This window comes from Chiloscyllium plagiosum, unplaced genomic scaffold (assembly GCF_037043375.1).
Source record: "Chiloscyllium plagiosum isolate Xiang-an unplaced genomic scaffold, Cpla_swu_hap1 HiC_scaffold_31, whole genome shotgun sequence".
Classification (NCBI taxonomy): domain Eukaryota; kingdom Metazoa; phylum Chordata; class Chondrichthyes; order Orectolobiformes; family Hemiscylliidae; genus Chiloscyllium; species Chiloscyllium plagiosum.
Genome location: NW_028270169.1, coordinates 55,673,292 through 55,699,470, shown reverse-complemented (window position 1 = coordinate 55,699,470; position 26,179 = coordinate 55,673,292). Strand labels below are relative to the sequence as shown.

The 26,179-nt window shown below is 44.9% G+C and overlaps 1 protein-coding gene across 2 annotated transcripts in view; it reads right to left on the bottom strand.

The window, feature by feature from the left end:
• Nucleotides 1-26,179, bottom strand: part of atp2a3 (ATPase sarcoplasmic/endoplasmic reticulum Ca2+ transporting 3) — a 203,933-nt gene that overhangs the window by 110,927 nt on the left and 66,827 nt on the right. For both annotated transcript variants that reach the window (XM_087977553.1, XM_087977552.1), the window contains exons 6-8: nucleotides 12,534-12,614; nucleotides 7,194-7,279; nucleotides 2,010-2,474 (exon numbers count right to left, since the gene is read on the bottom strand). In XM_087977553.1, coding sequence (XP_087833679.1) covers nucleotides 2,010-2,474; nucleotides 7,194-7,279; nucleotides 12,534-12,614 — 632 coding nt within the window. The remainder of the gene's footprint in view (nucleotides 1-2,009; nucleotides 2,475-7,193; nucleotides 7,280-12,533; nucleotides 12,615-26,179) is intronic.

Sequence of the window (26,179 nt, the reverse complement as noted above, 5' to 3'; positions counted from 1 at the left end):
TCCTTCTCTTATCTCTATGTTCAGGTTGTATTATGGAGATCAAACCCTTACACAATGTCTAACCAAGCAACACTAGCAGCATCTTTGGAGAGAGAAACAGCATTCACATATTGACTTTTTACTTCTCTTTGGACAAGGAGGGTCATTTTCAACCTGAAACTCTCCACAGATACTGCCAGACCTACTCAGTATTACCAGCACCACTTTTTTTTAAAAAAAACATTTCCAGCTTTCTTATTCCTGCTGACAAAATCCATTTGCACACCAATACTCTGTTTATTGATGTCTTCTTGCCTCAGTATTATCCATATCTGATAGGTCCAGTCTGCCAAAATGCAATCTTTGTGGAACACCATTTCCTCGATTATTCATCTCAACGCCTGGAGTATGAACCCAGCAACGGACTAGCTATGATTATTATTTATTCTATCGGAGCTCTTTGCTATGAGTGTGGCTGAACAAGGAGCTTCAGGGAAATAAAATATTTCTTTGGTAACAGCTACTGAATTGCTGAGATTAATGCCGCTCCCTCTGATTTAACCTTTACTGGAATAGCTTACTGACTGACACCAATGGGGTTTTTTTTTTTTTACAGCTTTGAAACTTTTAATGTGCTCCAGCACAAGACATGAGAACGTCCAATCGATGAGAACGTGCATTGATCTGCAACAAACCGGTCAACCTTCAGAAATTCTCCCTGTGTTTCTCTTTGGTTACAACTACAAATCTTGGCCAACAATTTATACCTTTCTCATTCCTGATAGTGTGGGTTGGCATTGGTTTGAAATGTTACCTTCATTCCTGAAGAAGGGCTTATGCCTGAAACGTCAATTCTTCTGCTCCTTGGATGCTGCCTGACCTGCTGCGCTTTTCCAGCAACACATTTTCAGCTCTGATCTCCAGCATCTGCAGTCCTCACTTTCTCCTCAACAATTTATACCCAGCAAACTGCCATAAGTATTCCTTTTTTTGGCATTTCCATCATTTCAGTTTAAGGCGTCATATGATCTCATAACCCAGACTTGGAACTCAAAACCTTGGAATACCTTACTTACATCTTCCAATAATAGTCAAAGTATTAAAACTAAAGTTGATCCTGGCCAAGTTAATTTACCTCATCAACATCCCTATTCTCAGCTTTGCTAATGTCCTGTATGATATACCTTACATTACACTAACAGATACAAATTTGTTCGAATGTCTTTGTAGAGATCTTGCAGGGCATTGGGTGCTGTTCCTGCCTCGGAGCAAGAAACTGAGTTCATGTCCTTCTCTGGGAAAGGTGCCTTCATGACACAGCCCAAACAGGTCAAATATCAACTACTGCAATAAATTGCTCGAGCACACAGCAGTGTGGCAGGCATTGAGGGTGACCCAGTGAAAGAACACAACTGGACAGAGTCCTTCACAATCTCAGGATATCCCAATCTCAGGATATCGATTCACAGTCGATGAAGTACTTTCACAATGTACTCACCATCATATCACAGGAGGCAGATTCATGCACAGCAAGATCTCACCAGAGTCAAATATGTGGCCAGACAGTGTTTCAGGGCATGCTGGTTTCTGGATAAACTGAGAGGACTCCCTTACCCTGCTTGGGATCCAGAGATCACCATGGGGATCTTTTTACAGCCACTGATAGTGTGGGTTGGCATTGGTTTGAAATGTTACCTGCAAGATACCGCCTCAGAGAGTACACGGAGAATAATGTGCTCAAGTCTCTAGTGTGGTGCTTGAACTGACAACGTGCTGACTTAGGGATGAGCGTGTTGCCAACTGAGCTGTGGCAGACAGCTGAAATCAAACTCCAGAAAGCTGTAGGTGAGTGGTAGAATGTGACCACTACAGATAGAGGGATTGATTTTGTTTCCCTCAACTCCCCCAGATATTTGTCTATAATTGTTGAACCAGTGCTGACAAGATAATGGTCTAATACCTGCCTCCTGATCATGAGTAAATATCCAATAAGCTCTCGGCCTGCTGGACACAATCGGTCATTGTCTTACCTTACAGACAGACATCTGATTGGTGGTGAGTGTTCCAGTCTTGTCGGAGCAGATGATTGACGTACAGCCCAATGTCTCCACCGAGGGAAGGCTCCTCACAATGGCATTCTTCTTTGCCATGCGCCGAGTGCCCAGGGCTAGGCAGGTGGTGATCACAGCAGGTAGGCCCTCGGGAATGGCAGCCACAGCCAGTGCCACCGCTATTTTGAAGTAGTAGATGGCACCACGGACCCAGGAGCCGCCATGGACCGGGTCATTGAAGTGCCCGATGTTGATCACCCAGACGGCGACACAGATGAGGGATATCACCTTTGACAGCTGCTGCCCAAACTCATCCAGTTTCTGCTGGAGAGGGGTCTTCTCATTCACGGTGGAAGCCATCTGGTTTCGAATCTTGCCAATCTCTGTGTGGACTCCTGTAGCCACAACAATACCAGTCGCCTTCCCAGATGCGATGTTGGTGCCCTGAAAAGGAAAGCCAAAATGAAGTGAGCGTGAAGATTTGGGTGACTGGCTACTGTTTTTATAAAACACACAGGGGAAACTAAATCGGGATAGCACTCCTCATTCAACATATTATGTAAACTTTCAATAAACAATGGGATATTTCATAAAGATTTGGTGTCAGATCCCTTTTGAGTCAGATTTGTACAGCACGGAAACAGACCACTCTGTCAATGTCAACCAGATATCCTAAATTAATCTAGTCCCATTTGCCAGCACTTGGCCCATATCCCTCTAAACCCTTCCATTTCAGGTACCCATCCAAAGGTCTTTTAAATGTCGCAATTGTACCAGCCTCCATCATCACCTCTTGCAGCTCATTACACACACACACACACGCACGCACGCACACACACACCACCCTCTGCGTTAAAGTTACCTCTTAGGTCCCTTTTAAATCTTTCCCCTCACCTTAAAACCTATGAACTCTAGTTTTGGACTCTCCTACCCTGGGGAAAAGACCTCAGCTATTTATCCTAACCATGCCCTTCATGATTTTCTGAACCTCTATAAGGTCACCCCTCAACCTCTGACACTCCAAGGGAAATAGCCCCAGCCTATTCAGCCTCTCTATAGCTCAAACTCTCCAACCCCCGTAAAATCCTTGTAAATCTTTTCTGCACCCTGTCAAGGGTAACAACACCTCTTCTCGAAGGGAGAGCAGAATTGAACGCAGTATTCCAAAAGTGGCCAAACCAATATGTTGTACAGCTGCAACATGAAATGTTTAAAGGAACGTTTCAAATTTCCCAACGAGCCCCATTATGGTAGACACCATCTCCTCCCTCAAGATCATCGTAGTACATTTTGGACTCTAGGGAAACCAGCTGCATCCTCCAAACAGCTTCATTTCATTCCAACAGGAGCCAACTCCAGTAAAACATGAAACATGTTTTGTACAACACCAATCCCCTAAGACAGTCCTTTCCCTTTATACCAGTAGTCATTTCCAGTATATCCCAATTACGAAGATGCTCAATGCATTCCTTTCAAAAAGCAATTTCAATTTGCCCAGAAAAATAACTCGCTTGTGTTGAATGCCAGAGGTCACTCTCACAAAAGGCTTTCCCCATCCATTTATCCTATTTGAACCACAAATTGAAAAAACCTTTCATGCGCATCACAATAACCAAGATAGCTTGCAATCTATCAGATAACTGGCAATCTGACATCTCACTCTCAGATTAACTGAGTTTCAATGCCACAGTCTGCACTTTAGTAATTCTTTAACCTTCCATTTCTCTACAGATGTCAAGAATATTATAAAGGAAAAGCTTGGAGAAAGTGAGGACTGCAGATGCTGGAGATCAGAGCTGAAAATGTGTTGCTGGAAAAGCGCAGCAGGTCAGGCAGCATCCAAGGAGCAGGAGAATTGACGTTTCGGGCATAAGCCCTTCTTCAGCTTGCCATCTTTTACGTTATAAATTCCAACTTCCACCATTATAAGGCACCTACCTATTGAACCTTTCAAGCTAGGATTGTAATATGAGACAGCTCTACATTGCCTTCTCACACTCCTGCAATGCCTCAATCCTTCACTGAACTCTAATCTTTCTCTGCAGCTATATTCCACATTCTATTCTATTACTCTGATATACTTACATTAGGTATGATTTGTCTGGCTAGCATGCAAAATAATACTTTTTGCTGTTTCTTGGTACATGAGACAGTAAATCAATCAAATCAAAACCTAAACAGACAAAAAAAAATGAATTCTACATCTATAATTTGCTGAACAAAATGCCTCAGTACCCCCAAGACCCAATTCTCCTGGTTTTTAGTGCGATGACTCTTGATGATCACCAGCACCCCCCCACCTCTGCCATCTCTATTTGCAGGGTTTGTTTTCTGTACTCTTGATAACACTCCCTTTGGAACTGGAGAATAATTCTTGATTCTTTTTAAAGATGAATTTTCAGTCGTGCTCTGGTGGGGAGGAACTGATACAATGGCGATGTCATTCACTTTGTAGATCAGAACCTCAGGCTAATGTTCTAGGGACAGGAGTTGAATCTCACCAGGACAAATGGCAAAATTTGAAAAAAATATCATCTGGAATTAAAACTTCATCTAACGGCAAGCAATGTTGATTGACATTAAAACCTACCTGTTTCACCAATATCCTTTAGGAAGGAAACTGCTATCCTTAACTGGTCTGGCCCAAATGGGACTTCAGACCTACACAACGTGGTCAACTCTTAACTGCTATCTGGGCAATTAGGGGTGCAAGGGGCAGAGACAGCCCATGAGTGAGGGATGTATTGTGAAGCAGATGGATTGACAGATACTGGATCAGTGGTGCTGGATTGACAGATAGCTGCAAACCACTACACACACAGTAATGTGCAGCCATGATATTGGCTGCCCAAGTTTCTGTTATATATGGGAAGGCAGTGGCCATACATGTAACTGGACTAGTAAATCCAGAACCCCAGCTAACATAAGAATGTAAGGAATAGGAACAGGAGTAGGCCGTCTTGCCCGTCGAGCCCGCTCCACCGTCCAATAGGATCATGGCTGAGCTTTTTGTAGACTCAGCTCCACTTACCCGCCCTCTCACCGGAATCCTTAGTTCCTTTACTGTCCAAAACTCTGTCTTTGCCTTAAAACCATTCAGTGAGGAAGCCTCAACTTCTTCCCTGGGCAGGGAATTCCACAGATTCACAACCCTTTAGGTGAAGAAGTTCTTCCTCAACTCCATCCTGAACCTGTTACCCCTTATTTTGAGGCTGTTTGCCCTAGTTCTAGTTTCACCCCCCCCCCCCAGTGGAAACAACCTCCCTGCTTCTATCTTATAAAGTGATGAAGGGGATAGATATGATTCTACAAGATCCTCTCCCTCATTGTTCTAAATTACAATGAGTATAGATCCAATCTATTCAATCTCTCCTCAAAAGCCAACCCTCTCAACTCCGGAATCAACCTCCGCACCCCCTCCAGTGTCAGTCCATCCTCTCTCAAGTAAGGAGACCAAAACTGTACACAGTACCCCAGGTGTGGCCTCACCAGTACTACACAGCTGCAGCAGAACCTCGGTTTTTAAATTCCATCCCTCTAGCATCGAAGGACAATATTCCATTTGCCGCCTTAACTATCTGTTGCACCTCCAAAAGGCCTGAAGACATTGATTCGAACCCCCTTGTGGCAGATGGTGAAATCTGACTGCATTGAAAATCTGGAATAGTCTAGTCTCATGGCTGGAATAGTCACTGCTGGAAAAACTCTTTGGATCGCTAATGGGAAAGGAAATCTGCTGCACATAGAGTCATAGAAATATACAGCACGGAAACAGACCCTTTCGGTCTAACTTGTCCATGCCGACCAGCTATCCCAACCCAATCTTGTACACCTCTATCAAGTCACCCCAAAAAAAACATACAAGATGATTAGGGGGTTAGATAGGGTTGACAGTGTGAACCTTTTCCCGCGTATGGAGTCGGGTATTACAAGGGGGCATAGCTTTAAATTAAGGGGGGGTAGATATAGGACTGAAGTTAGGGGTAGGTTCTTCACTCAGCGAGTCGTAAGTTCATGGAATGCCCTGCCAGTAGCAGTGGTGGACTCTCCCTCTTTATGGGCATTTAAGCGGGCATTGGATAGGTATATGGAGGATAGTGGGTTAGTATAGGTTAGGTGGGCTTGGATCGGCGCAACATCGAGGGCCAAAGGGCCTGTACTGCGCTGTAGTCTTCTATGTTCTATGTTCTATTAATCTAGTCCCACCTGCCAGCACCCAGCTCATATCCCTCCAAACCCTTCCTATTTATATACTCATCTAGATGCCTTTGAAATGTTGCAATTGTACCAGCCTCCACCACTTCCTCTGGCCTACAGCTCCACAGTAATGTGGTTGACCTTTAATGGACAATAATCAGAAATGAACAATAAATGCTGCCTAGCTAGTGACCCTCACATGGGCCACTTAGCGTCAAGGACATCATGGGTGGGCAGCAAATGTTGGCCTTGCCAGCAAAGACCATGCCTTACCAACACTTCGATACTAATGGAAACTGCAACATTAGACACCACTTCCTGGTTATTTCTTCGAAGGAGATGGCAATGTGTTAGCACTGTCACGGCATTATTAACCTAATGCTGTGGAGACATGGGTTAAATTCTCACTGCGGCAGCTGGGGGATCTTGAACTTAACTAATCAATCTGGAATTATGTCAGTGAGGACCATGTCTATTGACACGGCTTCCAAACTTCTGAGTCAGTAATGTCATTCAGAGAAGGAAATTTACCATGTTGACCCAGTCTGACTGACATGCACTTGATTCTGATCTACTCTCTAAAATGAGCCACTCAGTTCAGAGGCAATTAGGGATGTGCAACCAGTTCTGGCCTAGCCATACTCCATAATAGGTACAGAATAAATATACAGAAATGGATTTGGCCACTGGACAAAATAGACTGCACCTGCGTTCAGACAATGCTGGACTCCTCCATATTCCCTCACACGGAGTGCAGATGTTCTGGCAGTACTGTCAGCGCACCGTACATCTGGCTGTGCACACAATCAACAGCCTTCAGTAGGACGCCTTGTTGATAAACCTCAAATATTAACGGAGCCCAGTGCACAATTTCCACCTTGGAAAACAAGGTCAGTGTAAAATGCACAAAAGAGCTCTCCCCGTTGATCCGTGAACAAAACTGGATTCATCACAGTCACTACCCACCGAAAACAGCATGTTCTTCTTATCCTGGTTCACAGCTCGAGGGTCTGGTACAGGGTCACTGTGCTTGATAACAGAGACAGATTCCCCTAGACATAGAGAGCAGAGAGTTAACGTGAGGAAGCATGAAACATAGACAGCAGAGAGACGACGAGAGCAGCATTCATCTCGAAGGGCCGTCCTGGGAACAAGTGCAACCACTGCAGGCTCCATGTGAATAAAACCCAGGACAAGCACTAATGCCATCACCAATGGAGACGGGGGTATGACTGACAACAACAGCTAGCCACAGCAGCACAGGGAGGACAATGCTTTCACCACTTTAATACTTCGGAATGGACACTGTGTTAAACAGAAGAATGCATGTGTAAATTCACACTCAAACAGACAAATGAGAAACTAATAAGCAATTTCTTTATGTTAATTCCAGAACAGCCCATCGGGATATGGTAACAACGAGTCAGAGTAAATGCAAAACCAGGCGGGGAACCAGTTTTTGCCTAACTAACAACCTTATCTTTGGCTTTGCAGTTGCCAAATAAAAGAGCTTCTCACTTCTTGGAACCTTTGCACTAAATATTGTTAGCATTCTTTGAAGTAATAACTCACTCCTCCCACTTCACAAAGCAATCTTTCTCAGGAATATTTCACAATGTGGCACCAATTGAACAATTGACAGTAGGGAGCTTCCGAGAGTAACCAACCCCATATTTGTGTTTCTTTTCATTGACTCACCTAACTACATTTTATGATTTTGTTTTGCCTTCCAAGACAGGTTATTCCTTCTGGGAAATGAAACCCTGGTCCTGTGAATGTCAGCATTGAGAGCAGGTAGACTCAGTGTGTGACACCCTCCACACTGGCCCAGTCACCCTACCCCTCATAACCAGGTGTTATCTTGGAGAGAGAATGTGAACTGAAGAGCAGAGACCTGCTCAAGGTTGGTGTGAAGCTGCACAAACTTACGGAACAACCCAACGACCAGCAGACAAGACAGGCATAGACAGAGATCAAACCAAAGGGTGGTTTTGAGCTAGACCATTTATCCAATCAAGCTCAGCCAGTGATTGGGAGCAGTGTAACTCACGGAATTTTTCCCTTCCCTTATTCCACTTAACCAAACCTTAAGTACCAATCTCTCCAATTTGATTTTTAATGTTTCATCAAGGGTTTCACTGATTGAACAGGTAATAGTGTAAACTGAACGAGCCGTACCCCAACATGGAGAATTCCTTTGTCCCATTATGTAACTCACTTCCAGTAGGATTTCTGCCATCTCAGTTCTGCTTTTTATTCCTTGCACTGTACATGCTCCTCTATCGCATGGCTGATCAAAACTGGAGGCACGTCGGACCCTCTCAGCCTGCACAATAATTCTGTTGAAGATTAAAACATTGCCTCTACCTCCAATTTTTATTTATTGTGTTCTGAGCAGTATTTTGAAAAGACATGTGCAATTATTCTGTGAAGGTAAGGAGTTATGAATCAGTGGTTTACGGTAACACATGTGGTGGCCAGTGAACAAGGCAAAACCTAGAGTGTAGGGGCTCTTGTGGTAGTGAGAGCCAGGAGGCCGGGGTTACCAGGCTGACCTGCTCCAGAGGGGGCAATATCATTACAGAACAGGTTGACTCGGGGGAAAAGAACAATAAGAATCGTCAACGTTCAGTCTCGGGATTATGGGAAGGAAATTTCCTGCTTGCATTGCATCAGTTTGCCTTACTTTTATAGCCAGCTCTCCATGACTTCAGATGCTGATTAAATCAAATGCCACTTGAGTGTGTGACCAAGGCTGCCACAAATATAGTACGGAGTGTGTGCTAAATCATTACAGCTGTCTTTCAGAGAAGACATTAAAATAGGGATTAAATGGACATGACTAATTCCAATAAACTTCCAACAGCACCAAAAACTAACAACATGGTTATTTATTCATGTCCTGTGCACAGATTGATTTCCTCTTTGCACTCCCAAAATGCTGTTACACTACAGAAGTAACAGTTTAGTTGCATCCTGAGTGGACGGTGAGGTATGGCTGTAGGGAAGTGTCTTTGATCTACTTGCTTGATGGGTCTTCTATCCTTGACCAGTGTATATTGACCATCCCTAACTGTCCTGGAGAAGGTGGTAGTGAACTTCCCTTTGGATTCACTGCAGTCTGTTTTGGTTTAAGGTGCAGCCACAGTCCTGAGAGGGAGGGACTTCCAGGATTTTAACCCAGTGACGCTGAAGGAACGGCAACATAGCTAAAACCTGGATGGTGTGTACCTCAGAGAAGGATGGTCAGGGGGCTGTGTTCCCCCATGTCCTTCTAGATGGTAGCAGTCATGCTTTTGGACGGTTGAAGGAGCCTTGTCAGTTTAATTAGATGATCAATCATTCACAGCCTGGCTTTGACTGAAGAACTAGTGCTGACCAATTGTCCTCCTCAAATAGATCAGTTCCCTTAACCTGAAGGTGACACGTATTAGGGGAAAGGCGATGGTCTAGTGGTATTATCACTGGACTATTAATCTAGAGACCCTGGCAACATTCTGGGGACCAGAGTTTGAATCATGCAGATGGTGGAATTACAATTCAACAATTGATTTAGAATTAGGAGTCAAATGGTGGCCATATGGTTGATATTTATCTGCCCTCTGGGGGATGGGTAATAAATGCTGGCCAGTGTCACCCAGATCCCTTGAACGAATATCAAAAAAATGCTCAGGAAGCAGCCGTTGGATTCTGGAGGCGTCCGAGTTGAGGAGAGCTGAGAAAAGAGCTCCTAAACTACACGATCTTCCTTCCCTCTTGCAATTGGTTCCAAAAACACTCAGCCAGATTTCTGACATGTTTCTTTCACCATGGCAGTTTGAGAAATGCAGTAAAGAATGAGCAATGAAGGACTTTGTCTAGTTGAAGCAGGGATAATGCAACTCCCCGCTCAGTGAATTATTCTGAACCATTAGACCTGCCACCATTTATTTTCCGCCTGTCACTAAGAAAACAAGCAGCTCCCAGGGTTCACACTGATGTTGCTACCATGCCAAATGGTGAGCTCATTGATGCAAGTGACATCTCTTGCAGCCCCTTTCCAAATGGAATATGTTGCTGCTATCTCTGGTTTCCCACTGTCCAAAAAAATAACAAGGGTTTCCAGAGGGGAGGGGAGGGGAGGGGTTCAGGGGAGTGCACAAAGGTCACAGAAATGGAACCCCTGTCTTTCGAATGCGGAACCAAATCTGGACAGGTTGATTGCTATGGTCAGACCGGCCTTTCATACCTGGGAAGTGATTTCCCTTGCTCTGACAATCTTGCTCCACGTATCAGATGTCAGTTGCTTAATGATGAGATCAAGCAGGGTGTCTCAGTAAATGGGCAGTAACACAGGTGCTGCAACAACATTAAGCACTGGCCTAACATTTTCCTCCAGATCTCCACAAATAAAGGCTTCTTTATGACACAACAACTCTGCGTAATAAATCAACAATACCCCAGGCAGAAATATGGACTCTGAGAAATGTCAATTTAATTAAATGTCCTGGAACGTTTAAGATATGTAGCTGCTCACTAATTACCAGAGTCGCAAGGCTGACATTAAATAGTGGAATTCCACCCTCACATTCTGCTACACATTCCTTGAACAGTAGGATACAACACGACAGGCTTAGTCACTAAATCTTGCCAGAAACTCATGATGCCAGCTCCAGTTAACACCCAGCATTCTGGCAGAAAGAAGCTGCTTCATTGAACTTCATGGATAGCAAGCTCAACAGGTCAAAATGGAATGGAAGATGGTCCGTTCAGTCCTCATTTATTACCTGCAAGGGACAGACGCATAGACCTCTATGGAGAACAACACACACAATTCCACTCCCATATACTTCCCTGAATGAGACATTGGGAAAATTCAAAAATGGAGCTGGGGATGACCCCGTAAGTAAATAGATTGGCAGATAACAAGGAGCTCATGTAGATGTTACTTTGCTTCATTCACTGGGTTGGTATTCTAGGGGTCAATGGTCTGTGAATGTGGGTTCAAACCCCACCAAAGCAGCTGATCCAGATGGTGGTGGGGATTACCATCTATCAATTGCTATAAAAAACAAAATCTGGCTCACTACAGTCCTTTAGGGAAGGAAATCTTCCATCTTTACCTGGTCTGACCTACATGTGACTCCAGGTCCACAATGTGGGAGACTCTTAATTGTCCTCTGAAATATTAAGGCACTCAGTTCAAAGGCAATGGATAATAAATGCTGACTTTGCTAGTGCTGCGTACAGCCCATGACCTAAAACAGACACGTCTGTGGTTTGAGAATCTGCTGCACTCTGATTGGCCGCTGCACTTCCGACATTACAGAACGGTCTATGCTGCAAAGCACTCTGGGACATCTTGGGGTCATGACAGGTAAGTGCACATAGCTGAATCTACAACTGTCTCAGTGGGAGGACTTTGTGAAAACTGCAAAAGTTGAGAAGTCTGAGGTACTTCAATACTAGTAAAGTAGGAAAGGCTTTCTTAAAGCAAAGATGATCTAATCTGAGATAACCAGTAACAATTAGCATGGGGTGGGGGATATAGTAATCACATTGAAGGATCTACACCAAAGCTGGACTGGGATTTGGATCGGGCCGGAATGATCTGTTTCTTGCAAACTCATGTGGATGATGAAAACGGTAATCGCCTCGGGTACCAGGTGTAGCTGCTACGGTGACGTAAGGGACAAACCCTTCCCTCAGCAGGCTCTCCCTGCAAACATTTCACAGCTCTCAGGCTATTCTTGTGCTCAAAGCAGAACTCCACATGGGCCCCTCAGAGGAGACACCACCCTTCTTCATCAGCCACCTGCTGTGAACATTTAACTATTGGGCATGAGCTTGTGACTTTTTCCCCCACCTTGATCAGTCATGACAGACAAGAAATAATTTGCAGATATCAATATGTGCCAAATAGGAGACTTGGGGACACAATAGAGGCAGTTTGGAGTTTCATTCCAGTGTCAAAGGGTTGTAAAATCAAGCTCAGAGCATGTTGGAATAAGCAGGAACACTACTTGTATTGAGAAGTATTCCTTTTCACTTGCTGATCTTTGACATAATATAATTCACTTGACACCAAGTACAAAGCAGGGTACCGCTAGCGTAGAAAACAGAGGTACTGAATACGGAAATATCCAAGGACACACCAAGAACATTATGCACCAAATCTTCATTAGGTCAATATAAAGAAACTGATCCAAACCAGTGCCCCGACCCCAATGATGAAGCTTGACAAATTAGTCATAAAAGGTGGAACTGTTCACATCTGATGAACTGAATGGATTCTGGACTGAGTTGCACATCCTGTGAAAGTCTCACCTGTGAGGATGGACTGATCAACTCGGAGGGTCGTTGACTTGATGCTGATAATCCGGATGTCAGCAGGAACTTTATCTCCAACTGAGAACAAGAAAAAGGAGAGAAAACAAAATGGAGGCCAATTAAACGCACATTATTGAAGATTTACCTCCCCTTAATGTCACATAGTTCCCCTGTTCAGTAAGGGCTCCCACAGTCAATGTTTATTTTCTAGTCCACACGGAGAAAACTGAGACAACACAATAACAACAAAAATTCACAAATGGAATCTCCTTTTGCGAACATTAAACTATCGGTCATGGGCCTGTGTCCTATTTTTATACTTTCAGCACCTCAATCAGTCACAGCAGATGCCAGGAAATAACTTAGAGATATCAATAAATTACGTCAAGACAGCATTTTTAATTTTTTATTCAGGCGGCTGAGAAGTATTACCTTGCCTGCTATCCAGGCAAATCATCCCATACACAAGTACATCAGGGTAACAGAAAGCAAAAATATAGTGTTACAGCTCCAGAGACAGTGCAGTCAAAGACCAATGCTAATATATGAGAGGTCTGTTCATAAGTCTGATAATAGCGGGGAAGAAGCTGTTCTTGAATCTGCTGGTATGTGTTTTCACACTTTTGTATCTTCCAGCGGGCGAGAACATACCTGAAGCAGGAAGTATGGAAGGCTGGCTTATGAGATGGATTAGGCTGCGTTCACAACTCTAGTTTCTTGTAATCTGGCCCTGATAAACTCTACGGTTATTCTGTTATGGCACCTAGCCTTGTAACTGCACCAGGCAGGCTCTGGTTCCTGAGTAGAGTACATTGTGGTCCCCATCAGGCTCAATTTAGACTGGGACTCATTCAACAATGAGTTTCAGCCAATGGTTTGGAAGGCAATAGATTAGTGCAAGGGACAGAAGGATTGGAGTGTTTCTTGACCAATGTAGTCTACTTTCAGTTTCAAATGGGGTCTCGTATTGCCTAAGAGCTGTTGCAATGTAGACTGGTTTCAAATAAGGGTAGCGATTTGTTGAAAATAAAGGGCCTTCCTGACCAGGAAGCAAACGTTAGACTTCTGTAGGGTTGTTACTTCACAAGTCAATATTTTAGACAAGGCCAAATGATCCAGTTGACCAATAAGATGGCAATGTGGGCCAGTAATTTAGCACACAGGAGAGGGCCTTGCAACTATATTAGTTCAAGCATCTATTCTTGGATTGTCAGTTTTCATATTAAAATAAGGAAAACACACAAGGATTTCTAGCTGGAAAATACAAGGAAAAAATGCTTTAACCTGAAGAATAGGTTAAAGGCCAATATCCAGGAGCACTCCCTTCAAACAAAACAAGTTTTTCAAAAATCGCCCAGGTTAAATGACACTGTAGAGATTGAGTCAAAGTAGCTGCATCTGATAGCAAGCACAAACTCAAGAATTCATCCCTGCTTCCTCAAATAGGTCTTATTGTGGAATCACAGGAAAAGGGGGTTAGACATACAGAAACATAGAAACCAAAACACAAAAGGTAGCCATTTCGCTTATAGTTCAAACTTTGGCATTGGCATAAGCAACCCATCTCTGCCCCCTTGCCACAATACACACATGGGGAGCAAAACATTTTAGCGCAAGGCCACTTCCAAAGAATGCTAGCAAATCTATTTCAAATTCCAAGGATTAGCAAGCATCGCAGAGGAAACGGGAACAGAGACTTTGTACAAAAAACACACCTGACCTGGCGGTGTTAATCTTCCCTTAGTACCCTGCCCATCCAAAGTAGTGTCTGAGGCAGCCAGGGCACATTGGAGCCTACAGGCGGACCTGCAGCCCTGCACAACAGACATGGCTGACTAAGAGATAGTGCCACTGTTACCAGCTGCTCTTTTGGAACAGTTCACAGGTGATTAACCAGTTAGGTCAGGGTGTGAAAATGCAGCTTTCCAGTCCATCGAGCCCCGGGATGGGATGGGATGGAAACTCAACAGCTCTTTATTGCTGACCTGAGACAGTGCGGAAGAAGATTTTTTTGTTCTTCAGTGTGGAATTCCCAATCAGAAAAGTGTGAATTTTAGTCTCTGGAATGTTTGAAAGGAGTCCATTGTTCATTTCAAGAAATTAGCTTCCAGGAATGTGAGGCAAGAGTTTACTTTCCATAAATTGAGGGATTATTATCCCTCAAAGACCACAAATGCTTAGTCCACATAGACAAGCAGCAATGTGGTATCCTCAGAGGTTAAAAAAGGGATAAAATCAAACCTCCATTCTCCACCACCAGTGTTATATTCTCAGATTGTTCCTTTCAACCTGCGCTTTATCTGCCTTCCTGAATTATAACAGAACCAGTAACTGTTCTGCACACTCACCAGAAAGCCTGATATCCACAGAGGGTTCGAGACCTGACTTCGAGAATTGTCCTTCAGCCAAACTAACTGGTTTCTAACAACAAGCCCTACTGTTTTAATACTTCAAAGGCGCTATGTAAATGCAAAGCAGAAATATGCCAAGACTACACAGCCAATTCATAGAAGCAGATTAATCAAGTAGCCTCCAGACCTTCCACAGTGAAAGGCAACACTAAGACAGTTCCTCTTACAGATCACCTACAACATGACCTGATGTAAGTAGTTGTGTCTTAACTCCCCACCTCTGGCATGTTACATCTACATACCTCACAGCAACAGTGTGAGGGGAGAATTGAGAAGGGGTGAGGGAGCGATAAAAGCTACAGCAAAAGCCAAGACTTGCATTCCAAGTGCCTTGGCTCAATCAAATCATTGCCTCCTGAGGCAAAGGAACTGTTCGCCAACTTGCTTAACCCCATGCCACCCATAATGCCCAATCCCTGTGCCAAATGCATGAATATTTATTTTCCCTGTTTACCTCAATGGAAACTTGTTCTAACATCACAAGGATCCCTTATGCAAGTCATCTGCTGTCTATCACGGAAGCTTAAATGCTTCAAACTTGTTTGTCAAATTCTAAATCAGACATTGTTCTGTTAAAGCTGGTCAGCAGACCACTCCGTCACTCACTAATGATCAGAACCTGACTGATGCCAACATCCTATTCCCTTGTTCCACACTGGGATGGAATTTCCACATGGGAAACAAATGGTGGCTGTGAGAGAATGCCATTTGTTTTTTGTGGAACAGTGTACAGAGAATCCCAGGGCAGGCTCTGAGCCCAAACCTCCTGATGCCTGGCCATAAGTCATTTTTCATGGTGCAGCCCACGACAAGCTGTGGTGGTCCAGCCCAGGATACTGGCAGGGCAGTAGGAAACATGTGTGGGACGTCTGTGCAATGTATACAGCCACAGGGGAACTGACTGCAGTGCTGCCTGGGAACGGCGTACAAACCAGTGCAGTTTCCAAGCAAGTCTCAAGCTGGGGTTTGCCCAGATTTGAAGATTGGGTGGCTGCAGCGGGCGGGGACACCAAGCGAGAGGGAGTCGACCAGCCAGTTTGAGCAGGAATGCTACCCCACCCCCCCACGCTGCCCTTGGCTTTAATACTACATCAATGCTGACCTATTTACTCTGCAGAGGGACAAAATCGCACTGCCACTGTGGTTTCGCAGTCACATTCCAGATCAGCTGCTGGCCTACAAATATTCCTGCGGTCACTGGGGGGAGAAGCCTGCCAAAACCTAACCAGACTGCTGGAATATGTCCAACTCTGCAACAGTTCCATGTCAACAGCACAGACAGGAACGGTGGGTAGGCATTGTTAGGTCCCTAACACCACCAACTGGTTTCTGGCCTTCAACGTACAGCATAGCAGCTCCGAGGGCAACCAGAGAGTGGAGCTATTGGCTGCTGTAAACGTGCTTGGGTAGCAGCAACACATTAACATGGGGCAGCTCAAGGCATGGCTGGCAAACCTGGGTCAACACAACTAAAGGTATACAGCATCATCCCAGACATCCCAGAGCACAGAAAGGTAGCAAAGTGCTTCTGAAATGTCGTTCCTGAGGTAATGAAGGAAACATAGAACTAACGTGTGCACAGCAAGCTCCCACAATGACCAGATAATCAGTGTCAGTGATGTAGATTTGGAGGAGGGGTGGGTGTGTGTGTGTCTCTGTGTGTGGGAGATAATAATTAGTTAGGGTAGCAGGAAAGATTCCTTTTTTTTTGACACTGACTTTTTTCTACATGCACCAAATAGGATTGGGGTGGGGCCTCAATTGTAGCCCCCCTGAGAAAGGCAGCTCCTCTGACAGTGTTAGGCTCTGTTTGTACCGCACTGCAGTGACAGCTTAGACTTTGCTCCCCTCTTATAGACCAGGGGGAGACTGAATCCACAAACCTGTGATTCAGGGGTGAGAGTGATACTCGCTAAGCCACCTCATGAATGTACAAAATTGTAAGCGAGCCAGTCACGCACGGCATGGGATTCTAGATTAAATAGCAGTCATTCTACCTGAAGAGAACACTCCCGGAAATCCACTCATTCTTGGTGATTCAGTGGAGTGGAATTTACCAAGCAGCTTGTGTTTCAGCACTGGGCGTCCCCGGAGTACTGCCCTGAGGTAAACCACACAAAGGTGTGCACAGAAGCCGCTGGGCGGAATCAGATTTCTTTGCAGGAGAATCTTGCATTGTTATAAACGGTCTGGCAATCAAATACACTCAACCACAATCAAACATGGAGGACAAAAATACACCAACAGCCAGAAAAAGGTCAAGGTGCAAAGTGAATAAGAATGACAGATTAACAATGGAAATCGAGAAGCATGGAGGAAACAGTAAGTGGATGGAGTTTTAAAAGGTCCAACATTAAAATCATTAAAAATGAGCCCACAGGTGCACAAAGTGATTAAAACCACAATGGGGTCACTGGATAACAATCAGGAGTAGGAAAGTCTGGCGAATTTTCCTTCCTAAACTCATTCAGGGAATTAATATAATTGCTTGGGTGTGACATTTACAGAGCCTGCTCCAAGCCTCCACACTGTTTAGCATTTTCCCTGTTGTTACGGAAACATAACTGCTTATTGCAGTAACCTGCCGATGCTGTTCCTTAGAGTCAAAGTTAACAATCACACAATACCAGGTTATTGTCTAACAGGTTTAGTTAGAAATGCAAGCTTTCGGAGTGCTGCTCCTTCATCAGGTAGCTAGTGGAGTAGAATCTTAGGACACAGAATTTATAGCAAAAGGTATCGCACTAGTGTATGACACCACGATCATTTGCTTAAGTTGTGTCCCATGATCCTACTCTATTAGCTGAAGAAGCAGCGCTCTAAAAGCTAATGCTTCCAAATAAACCTGTTGGACTATAACCTGGTGTTGTGGGATTTTTATGCCTCGGAACACTTCAACCCCAGGGCATCAACGTGGACTTCACTAGTTTCCTTATTTCCTCTTCACCAACCCCACCTCACCCCAGCTCCAAACTTCCAGCTCAGCACCACCCTCATGACCTGTCCTACCTGCCTATCTTCCTTCCCACCTATCTGCTCCAACCTCCTCTCTGACCTATCACCTCCATCCCCACCCCCATTCACCTATTGTACTCTTTGCTACCTTCTCCCCAGCCCCACACCCCTCCCATTTATCTCACCACCCTGGAGGCTTCCTGCCTCTATTCCTGATGAAGGGCTTTTGCCCAAAAAGTCAATTTCCCTGCTCCTCGGATACTGCCTGACCTGCTGTGCTTTTCCAGCACCACTCTAATCTAGACTCTGGTTTCCAGCATCTACAGTCCTCACTTTTGCCTAGTTGATTTTTAACTTTGTCCACCCCACTCCAACACCAGCACCTCCACACATCTCGGAGATAAAAACAGCCTACTTTCATTGCTAGCTCCATTTTTAAATGCCAATTTTATTTACAAATACCCCAGCTATGGTGTTACCCAAACTGCCAAGTCCTGTTGGTTTCTGATCTGTGGCATCAGCACACTGCTCACTAAAACTGGACTGAATCCAGAACCCGGAAATATCTGGGTAGTGCAGGCAACCATGTCTCCATCTTGCTTCAGTCAGAAAGATGCAGGCTCCAAGTCCCCCTTGATATTTAATTACACAATCGACACAAAATCATGCTCCCAGTGCCAGACTGAGGGAGTGCTCCATTGGTAAATGACCTCTCTTTTGGATGACAAGATAAGCCAAACTCTAATCAATCCATTTGTGCTACTCCCCAACGAACTACAGGGGCAATCTCAGAGTCATCGAGATGTACAGCACAGAAACAGATCCTGTGGGCCAACTCATTCATGCCAACCAGGTATCCTAAATTAATCCAGTCCCATTTGCCAGCATTTGGCCCATATCCCTCTAAACCCTTCCAATTCATATACCCATCCAAATGCTTTTTAAATTTTGTAAATGCCAGCCTGCGCCACTTCCTCTGGCAGCTCATTCCATACACGCACCACCGTCTGCGTGAAAAAGTTGCCCCTTAGGTCCCTTTTAAAACTTCCCCGCCCCTCACCCTAAACCTATGCCCTCTAGTTCTGGACTCCCTCACCCCAGGGAAAAGACTTTGTCTACTTACCCTATCCATGGCCCTCATGATTTTAAGGTCTTTAAAGTCACCCCTCAGCCTCCGACGCTCCAGGGAAAACAGCCCCAGCCTATTCAGCCTCTCCCTATAGTTCAAATCCTCCTACCCTGACATCCTTGAAAGGGTTCAGAAAAGATTTACAAGTTTCACAACATTTTTCCGATAGGAAGGAGACCAGAATTGCACACAATATTCCAACAGTGGCCTAACCATTGTCCTGTACAGCCGCAACATGACCTCCCAACTCCTGTACTCACTATTCTGACCAATAAAGGAAAGTATACCAAACGCCTTCTTCACTATCCTGTCTACCTGCGACTCCACTTTCAAGGAGCTATGAATTCCAAGGTCTCTTTGTTCAGCAACACTCCCTAGGACCTTACCATTAAGTGTATAAGTCTTGCTAAGATTTGCTTTGCCAAAATGCAGCACCTCGCATTTATCTGAATTAAACACCATCTGCCACTTCTGAGCCCATTGGCCCAGATTCTGTTGTAATCTGAGGTAACCCTCTTCACTGTCCACTACACCTCCAATTTTGGTGTCATCTGCAAACTTACTAACTGTACCTCTTATGCTCACATCCAAATTATTTATATAAAAATGATGAAAAGTAGTGGACCCAGCACCGATCCTTGTGGCACTCCACTGGTCACAGGCCTCCAGTCTGAAAAACAACCCTCCATCACCACCCTCTGTCTTCAACCATTGAGCCAGTTCTGTATCCAAATGGCTAGTTCTCTCTGTATTCTATATTCTGCCAGCCTTCAGACTATATCAAGGAAACAAGTTGCCTGGACATTTTTCTCACCATGGATTGTGGGATATTGCTGTGCATACATGGGCTGCTATCATTTTCTAACATTTTAATCGCAACTGCACTTTAAGAAAGTACACTGTTGGCCCTGAAATGCCTGGTAACCTCCTGGGGTTACTGGAAGATGCTACATCAGTGCAAATTTGGTCTTTTTTTTAAAAAACATAATGTTTGTTAACAGCACACACTGTTGCACTTGGAGAGTTTTTGTTATCTTCGATCAACACAATCTGAAAAAGGTGCTAGCGACATGGCCGGGTTGGACCGAAGGGGTCTGTTTCTGTGCTGTACATCTCTATGACTCTGACAGAAACCTACCAACAATGCCCTGGTTCCCATGACACGATGTAACTGGGCAGAATGGGTGTGGTTGAGGCATGTGGGCCCAGCACAAAAACCGGTGGGTTGTCTGACTTGGAAGCTTCTAATTATGATGGGACACCCCAGGGGGAATGCACTGTCAGTTCATCGAACTATGTTGGGAAGGATTCCCTATCGGGTTTTGCTTTGAAGATCCTCATTGGGTAACAGCTACCTCAGTCCCAAGAGCTCACTGTCATCCCAGCAGAGTGCTATTCCCCGATTCTGCTGTATCTGTGCTGTGCAGTCACTCACGATTACATAAGCACTAGAGACATCCTGAAGGTGGTGTTCAAAATGCAAGAGAAATTTTTCCCATCGACTGTCAAACATAAACTTCTGTTTTCCGAGCAGCTTCCATACCCTTGGGAATTTTGCTACAGTGACGTTACAAACTGTTCTGTGAAAAGCACAAAAACAGAATGCATTCCATCCACAAGACTTTGAGAGAGATATTCAATGTAAATACATTGTTCTGACTTTTTGTAGCTTTAAAACAGGCTTGCTACAGGGATGGTATCTTCAAGCCGTAGACTTGATTGTTTTGTTTGAGGGTTAACAGTGGGAGCACACCTCAGGCCATGATTCAATGGACAGCACCTCACTCCAACTCAGAACGTTAATGCTTCAAGTCACACTCAGAGCGCAAAACGCAAGACAATACTCCCGTGCAGTACCGAGGGTGTGCTATACACGACGTAGGACAAACAGGAAGAAAGTTAGCCACCAGGATACACGAACACCAGCTAGCCACAAAATGACACGACCCTCTCTCCCTTGTAGGCCTACACACGGAAGAAAAACACCATTTCTACTGGGACAACACATCTATCCTGGGACAGGCTAAGCAGAGACATGCCAGAGAATTCCTAGAGGCCTGGCACTCCAACCACAACGCCATAAACAAACACATAGATCTCGACACCATCCATCAACCCCTCAGAAAGCGAATAGGAAATGACATCACCACAAACCCCAGGAACCCCATCCAGGACAAACATATAAATAGAAAGCAGGAGACAACAGCTTCGCTTCACTTGGAGGTTGCCACTGATGATGTTACCTAGCCAGGTAATGAAACGTCTGGATATCAAACCTACAGCTCAGTGAGCAAACCTCCACCCTAAACCTCAACCTGAGCTACAAACCTTGGTGTGCTATATTGTTGGAGGTGCTCTCTTGAACAGGTGAGATGTTAACCTAAGGCCCTGCCTGCCCCTTCGAAGGCTGGGAATGATCCTGGCACACTGCTTTGAAGATGGGCAGGATAGTCACCCTGGTGTCCTGGAAAATATTTATCCCAAAATATCATGAAAACAGATGATCTGGATCATCATCGCATGGCTATTTTGTGGGAGCTTGCTGTGTTTCCTACAAGACAACACTGACTGCATTTAGAAGTACCACATTGGCTCTAAAGTGCTACAAGATGCCTGGTGATTGAAGGAGGCTCAAATCGAACTAAATGCTAGCCTTTTTTTGGTTTTGACGTTCTCAGCATATGGCTGCTCTATATTCAATTAGCAGAAGGTTCGTCGAGGTTCATTGGCACATTGTCACATTCCTGTGAAAAAAAAACACTTTTTTTAAAAAACGCAGCAGTGAGTAGTTAGGATCTGGGATGTGCTGTTTGACAGGGTGGTGTGGAGTCGGTAACTAACGAGACAGAGGGAGAGAATTTGTATTGCTATGGGGAGAGGTGGGTGTGGGACTGCAGAGGCAGAATGGGCCAGAGCCCCTTCCTGTGTTTGAGAGTCCTCCCTTCCAATAGCCAAGGACACACAACAATAGCAAGAATGACCCTGACGCTGACGATTGAAGATGAGTTGGATTGAAGGCACTGTTTCCACGCTGTTATCTGGCTCTATGACAGACAGGGCAAGGAGAATCAAGGATGGAGTTTTGATGCAGTGTGGCAGGGGCCCTAGGTCAGGACCTGTGGATACAGCAATGGCTGATAGGCACAGTTTACTCTGTTCTGCAGTACTCCTTACTATCTGGGGGCCAGTTAATGCTGTTGGCTGGATTTGCGATGCAGCATGACACCAATTTCCGTACTGCCCGAGGTTACCATGAAGGACTGTCCTCCTCACCTGACCTTCAGGTTAAACCACCACCAGTCATCTCTCTGTAATGAGAGAGAGCTGCCCTATCAACTGGGAGGACTATGGCAACTCTACCCTTATTCCTTACAGCAGCACCAAATTGAGTCAAACGTGGGCTTGGAGGTTGGCAGCCTGTCCCACCGAAAGCCGCAGGAAGGTTTGGTGATGACCTTTCACCCACTTAGGCCATTGGTCAAAAGAATGCATTTGAGAGACACCTCTCCTTTCCAGAGCAACTCCCTGTTAGAATCACAATCACACACAAAACAAAACCCCTTTCGCTTCACAAGTCGCTGTTTTGGGAGACGGCATACACATTACAAAACAAAGGCTTTCCAGCTACAAACAGGACAGAGTGCGGGAATGAACACTTGGAATGGTTTCAGAAGCACAATGATCATAGAGGGTGCCATAACAGTGAAACAAAAATCCTTTATAAAGAGGGGTGGCTTCAGTAAATATCCCCGTGCTCCTTCCCGTCTCCTCTCCTGCCAAGTTACTAAGTTGTTTACTCCATGGAGTTTGGTTTTCTTTTTATAAAAAAAATCCACTAACTTTTTAATGTATTTCTAATGAAACCTTCAAGGCCGGCATTTCAGCATATCACCCCCCCCTCATTCCAGACCTCAGAGATCTAGCAACTCAGATCTAAAAATAGTGGATTGTACACAGAAGATATTTTGTCTCCAGCAGTATAGTGGAAATATAAAAGGATTAAAAGATGAACAGGTCTTTCCATGCTACCCGAGGGACTGAGACGCCATCTCATTCAACAGCGACTTTATGATCAGGCTGGCTTTTCATGTTCGCTGCACTTCAGTGGGTATGGGTTGGTGCAGTGGAACCTTATACTAATGAAGAGATCTTATATTCAGCAGCGAGTCAATGCCAATGTCAGGACTGAACGGGACACATATCTTCAGTCAGTGTCTCCGAGTAGCAGGAGGGAGGGAAATTCCCTACAGAGGCAGCACGATGGCTGAATGGTTAGCACTGCTACTGAACACAGTGCCACGGGCCTGGGTTCTATTCCCGCCTCGGGAGACAGTCTGTGTAGAGATTGCACATTTTCCCCAGAGTTCCCTCCCTCAGACCGAAGGTGTGCAGGTTAGGTGAGTTGGGCATGCTAACTTTCCCATATCCCTGGGCACTATGCAGGCTAGGTGGGTTAGCCATGGGAAATACAGGGATAGGTTGGGTGGTGGTGGTGGGGTGGTTCCGAGGGTTAATGTGGACTCGATGGGCCGAATGGCCTGTTTCCACACTGAAGGGATTCTTACGGTGAAAGCTCCTGCTGCTCTGAGGAATGAGAGAGGGGAGATGAGGGTGGCCAGTGTCAATCCTTGGTTGTAAAACACAAAAAATTGAGGACAAGATTGAAATTAGGGTGGACGCACTACGGCGGAGCAAAGATCAAACGATGGTCCCCTCCAGTCAGTCTGAACAAACAGGGAATCAGACAGATCAGACCACGTGGGACAAATGAGCATGACCATTGCTCCAACGCCTTCACACACCCAAATTAATTCAAAGATTCCTCCTCTGAAGAAATGAAAACAAAACCTTGGCATTTTAAAGCCCTTGACCGTCCAGAGAGCCATCGTCGCCCCAACCTTCCCTCCAGCTGACAGGACCATTTCGCAAATGCCACACAGCTCAGAGCAGTGTTGACTCGTTGGCATGATAAATACAAAGAGGGAAAACATTCCTGTAATCACAACTTTGAAACTGCAGAGACAATGTCATACTTCAAAACCATGATGTTATTTTATAAAAGCCTTGAGTGAAATTTCCAATTAACTTTAATACCTATTCTGTGAATCAACAGTTTAGCATTCTCTATAATTAGTGATCTGTGGCAATATAATTATGGGATTGATTACATCTAACATTCAGTCAATTTTCCCCACATTATAACACAATTACCATGAACAAGAAAACAACAAAACAGAAGGAGAAAAGCCCTAACTATACACATCAATCACAGGCTTAACTTACACTAGTTACACAGAGACTTTACCACGACACGGGGTCATGTGGTGCAGTGGTAGAGTCCCTGCATCTGGCTCAGAAGTCTGGGTTCAAGTTCAAGTTGCCCCAGGCATGTCAGATGGGTCCAAAGTTCCCCTCAATAACCCCAACTCCACCAGCTGCACTGGAGGCTTCATTCCAATACAAACACACCCCTGAACTATGCCAATTACAATATCAGTCACAACACCAATGGTAAATCAATGCAATCCTGCATCAGTTCGACTAGTATCACTCACAAACATACAGTTGCATTGGATGTAGGTTTGCTCGCTGAGCCGATGGTACATCTACACCCCCCTGAGAAAAGGAACCAGAAGTGACTTCACCAGAGGAAATGACATCACCAACCCAAAGATACCCAAACACAAATAGAAAACAGGAATTTTCAGCATTGCTTCGCATGTGGTCCACTGAAGAGGTTACCTAGTAAGGTAACGAAACGTCTGGAAATGAACCTTCCAGCTCAGCGAGCAAACCTACATCCAAAACCTCAACCTGAGCTATAAATCTTCTCAAAACTCGCTAATACAGTTACACGAGTAAAATCCCAACCCTTTGAATAGCTCCCAATATTTGGGCACAGAAGCCAGTTTTGAATTTCCAGAGAAAACATAAGAACTCTGAAGTCGGATCAAAAGTACAGACGTGAACTTGGTAGTTTTAATGGAACCTTGGTTTAGGTAGGAGAATGGACTATACTGAAGCTTAGAAAAATGGGGACGAATCTCAGAAACCTAGAAAATTCTAACAGGACTAGACAAGGTGAACGCAAGAAGGATGTTCCTGATGACCAGGGAGTCCAGAACCAGGATGTTCCTGATGACCAGGGAGTCCAGAACCAGGGGTCACAACCATTTGGGTAGGTCATTTAGGACTGAAATGAAAAGAAATCCCTTCACCCAGAGAGTGGCAAGTTTGTGGAATTCTCTACCAGAGAAAGTGGTTGAGGCCAATACATTGAATGTTTTCAAGTAGTTAAATATAGTTCTTAGAACTAAAGGGATCAAAGCTGGAACAGGTTACACAGTTGAATGCCTACTCCTGTTTGTGTTTCTAATGGTTGGCATCCAAAATAATATCAATCTCAAGGAAGCCCCAAGTGATCTGCTGTGGATGATCCCCACGGAGAGCATCTAATCTGTGCTGGGGGCGGGGGAGGGGGTTACAATGCTAAGTGCCATGAGGGAGGAGGCAGAGGGGAGAGTCCTGCCTAACTGAGCCAGCTGTAGCTCAGTAATAGCACTCTCACCTGTGAATCAGGAGGCAGTATCTTCAAGTGGCACTGCAGAGACAGGACAGGACTACATCTAGACTGACAATCCAGAGAGTGCTACACTTGCCTTCTCCTCACTTAGGCACTGGGCAGTGCTCCCTTCGGATGGATTTAATAGTTCCCACACATCAGGAAGAGGAGCAAGCGATCGGTATCCTGGTAATTACATGCATTTTATCCTGATTATCTAACTGTGTGTAAAGTTGCCAGCTGCTTTGGGCAGTGAATGGGCAGCCCGGTTGATGACAAGTGTGGGGGTCCGCAGGATGTAGAATGACATTAACTGCCACGTTTGCCCCTCTAAACCAAATCTCAATGCCCCAGCCCATCTTGACATCCCAGCCTCCACACACCTCCACTCTCCCATAGTGATCCCCAACTAGATGACCACAGCCCTGGACCGACAGCAGGAGTTGCTAGACAGCACATCACAGGACAAGGAGGAAGCATCTTGAAAGGAGCACCTTACATGGTATTTTGACCAAGGGCAGCACGGTGGCTCAGTGGTTAGCACTGCTGCCTCACAGCACCAGGGGACCTGGATTCAAATCCAGCT